General features: G+C 46.9%; 1 protein-coding gene across 1 annotated transcript; it reads left to right on the top strand.

The window, feature by feature from the left end:
* Window positions 1-1,849: 1,849 nt before the first annotated feature.
* LOC111140406 (chromosome unknown C6orf141 homolog) lies at window positions 1,850-2,563 on the top strand. The gene has a single exon (XM_022492668.1). The coding sequence runs from the start codon at window positions 1,850-1,852 to the stop codon at window positions 2,453-2,455; it is 606 nt and encodes a 201-aa protein (XP_022348376.1). The 3' UTR covers window positions 2,456-2,563.
* Window positions 2,564-3,677: the final 1,114 nt, after the last annotated feature.

The following is a 3,677-nucleotide window of genomic DNA, read 5'->3' as shown; positions in this document are numbered from 1 at the left end:
GGTGTTATATCCTACTTTTGGACAAGAGTTTGAAGAATGAAAACTTCAAGAGGACAAGCAATTTGTCCCATACTCCCAGATGTCTCCAATATCTAGAATATTGGTTGACATTTATCACACATTCAGTAATTACTGGTTGAGTAAAGGAACAGAAAAGAACATGAAGTCATAGGGTTAAAGTAGGACCGACTGGAAATAGGAGGAAGCATTTAAGCATGCTAGAATCCTGGCTGCATTGTTTATTGGTGCTTGACCTTGGACAAATACTTAGCCTCCCTGTTCCTCAAAGTTCTCAAGGAGACTATAGTAATAGTACTACTTGCTTAGTTTGTTGTGAAGAATAAATAGATTTAAATATATAGATTGCTTAGAACAATTCAGATCTAAAACACTTAAAAATTTTGTCATTTAGCAATAACCAGCCCAAGGTCAGCCAGATCTGACCTAGATTTTCTCACTCCTTCAACACTTTTGTATGTATGTACATACATATGACTTGGCAAACATCAGAAGGCCCTCTCTTACCCAAATATTTCCCCACACTCCTTGGTCTTTCATATAGGGGTAGAAATTTCCACCATAGTAGTCATTTTTCTAAAGTAGATATGAAAATAGTGAGCGTTTTCTAGTAAAACAAACACCTGTTACTAAGGATGGAACCCGCAATATCAAACGAAGCTCCCTTTTTTTCCATTAGCTAGTTTCCTCCATTAACCCCAGCCAAAGGTTAGTGTGTCAGTGTGCTCGCCAATGAACAGATTCCAAAAGTCTGCCCAAAGATGCACACTTTTTATTTTTTTCCAGAATTTGAGAGACATACTTTTTTAACCGCTAGGGTTAAAGACAAAGGGAGTGGAGGAGTGAAGGGGTATTTAAAAATAAATAAATAAATAAATAAAAAAGATGTAGGGGCGCCTGGGTGGCTCAGTGGGTTAAGCATCTGCTTCTGGCTCAGGTCATGATCTCAGGGTCCTGGGATCCAGCCCCTCATCAGACTCTCTGCTCAGCCGGAAGCCTGCTCCCCGCCACATCCCGCCCCATTCCTGGTCTGCTGCTCTGTCTACTTGTGATCTCTGTCAAATAAAGTCTTAAAAAATAATAATAATAAACGACAGAATTTTAAATCCTGGAGACGTTCATTTAGCTATTTGGTTTTTTGTTTCCGTTTGATCCAAAGCACTAAATCCCTTCCTGGAGTAAACATTGATTATAACCCATATGAAGACAGGAGCAACCACTGTCCCACAGGTCCTGGCAAGCTGAAGGAAGAACAAAACAAACCAAAAGCCATTTTCTCAAAAAGTCGGCTCCCTAGATCTACACTCGCTAATCTTGGCTGCATGATAGGGATGAATTTGGACTGGACATGAAATCTTTTTTACAAGAATTTGATTAAATCAGATAATAAAACAAAACCAGAACACTTCCTTGTTCCTCCACCTGGGAGGCGCGTCCTGGGAAAAGAAGAGCGCACGGAGTCGTGGGCATTTCAGGGGGCGCTGTGCGAGGATGTCTTCTGCGCCCCTGCCCCGAGAAGAACAGACGGTGGAAACTAAACCAGAGCTAAGGCTCAAGAGGGCACAGAATGAGCCATACCACAGCAGCAGAGCTGGGGGCGAGGGTGAGAAGGAAAAAGAGGAGCGACTGCGGGAAGGTCAGACTCTTTTGTCTTTAAAAGGCGAGCAAGGCCCAGGCGGACCAGACTGGGCGGTGCAGGAGGCAGGGTCTGCACGCAGCGGGCGGGGCGTGCCTTAAAAAAAAAAAAAAAAAAAAAAAAAAAGCCGTGCCAGACCAGGGTCTGAGGAGCTCAGGGGGAGTTTGCTCCGTGAACCGCTTAAAGGATCCACGAATGAATGATCCTCCTGTCCTGTTGGGGGTCTCTGGGCCCCCCGGGACTGCGAATCTCGCCGATGCTCGGGGCGTCCTGGGGCGTGCCGGGTCCTCTTCGCGCAAGCTGGGGCGCGGGGCGGTCCTGGCTCCCGGTGGTCGGAATCCCGCGGTGGCGGGGGCGGCAGCGGAGACAAGGGCGAGCGGAAGCCCAGTGGGGGCACCGGACAACAGCCCGGCGGCTGAGAACCTGGTCTGTGAGCCCTGGGTCAGAGAGAAAGTGCTCTTCCTTCTGCACCCAGAGAGGTGGTTGGGGACTCAACGGGACCCTGCGCGGGAAGAAGTGGCCGGTAGGGACGATCTTTTTCAGGCGGCGGGAGACGACTGGGAACCCGACTGCCGGTCTCTCTTTCCGCGAGAAAAGCGAGTTTTGGGCAGCCGTGTAGACGCTCCCTTCAGAGCTCTGCCGCGGGACCCTGCAGCCCCACCCAGGTCGGTGCTCGTGCGGATTGTGGACTATCAGGCGACAGAAGAAGTCCTGTGGACCGCATGGAGGAAGGGGCAGATGACCGCACGGACCGAGGAGCACTCCATGAGCGCGATCACTTTTCGCACCAACAGGGAGTGAAGCGCCTGGCTGTGGGCGCCAGGACTCCGGAGAACCCCGGGCTCTCCCGCATGAGGAGAGGCGCCCCGAGTCCACCTGCGGGGAGATCACCTCGCGGTCCCCAGGGACTGGATTGCCAGAGGATATAAAACAGGAAAGAGGAGCCNCCCCAGGGACTGGATTGCCAGAGGATATAAAACAGGAAAGAGGAGCCTGAGGAATGCTGCGGGATGGTGGATGAGAGATAATCCTTAAGAAAATGCTCTTCCCGGAACGCCAGCCTGTAATTAACCGACAGCGAGGACGTTTTAAGAGGCCGGTCAGCGCCGCTGGGAGGCAGGTGACTCCCAGACAGAATGAAGAACTGTGAGCAACGTAGTACCTCCTTTGTGTCTTAAATACTGTGACGGTCTGGGGACCTAAGTCATTGGAAGAGGGGAAGGAAAGGTATTTTCAAATTGGTAAAATGTAGGCCTGTTGAAATAAAATTCTCACTTTGCAATACAGCTTCACCGATCTCTTTCCCTCCCTCCCTGCTCTTTCGGACCTAAATTAGAAGTGAGGGTTGAAGTCCGCTCTCTGCAGAGAGAGTGGGAGGAGATGGGGAGAGAGGCTTGTTTTAAAGCTGAAAAAGAAAGTAAAAAGGAATGGGAAAATCAAAATAAAGCAGCAAGTAAAATCTTTCCTTTTTTAAACTTTTTTCTGATGTGCACATTTTTTTCTTTTTTTCATTAAATGTTAGGGGGAAAGAATACTAGGAGAAGAAGAGGGGGAGAACAGAAGACCTAACTTTGAACGTTAAGTGCTATTTAAAGGGGCTTTACTACCCCCAAAGTATCCAGTCGAGTAAAAATGACTTTTATCTGGTTTTTATTTATTTTTACTACTTTAAATTTGGCAGATAAGTGTTATTTAAAGGTAGATAATGTATAGTTTGCCCTAAAATAATTGTATATCTTATTCCTGTCCATTGTTTCTTATTAATAACATTTGCATTCAAAACTGGATTGAAAATACATCTCTCTTGATGCTGTTGGGGGAAAAAAAGTCTCTTCTGGTGCTACTGAAATGTCTTTTTATTTGTTCCTCTTTTTTATTAAACACCATTTTTATTACCTCTGTAGTACTGTGGTCTGGTTTGGAGATCTGTGAAGAGCAAGCTTTCCCTCTAGAGATGAACTCCTGACTTGAGCAGGCTGGAGGAGTATTTGGTTACTGCAAGAACTAACAAAATAAGTGGGAC

The sequence above is a fragment of the Enhydra lutris genome, unplaced genomic scaffold (assembly GCF_002288905.1).
Source record: "Enhydra lutris kenyoni isolate GAN:26980312 unplaced genomic scaffold, ASM228890v2 scaffoldscaffold886, whole genome shotgun sequence".
Classification (NCBI taxonomy): Eukaryota; Metazoa; Chordata; class Mammalia; order Carnivora; family Mustelidae; genus Enhydra; species Enhydra lutris.
Note: the sequence above shows the minus strand (reverse complement) of the source record. Positions and strands in the feature narration are given on the sequence as shown.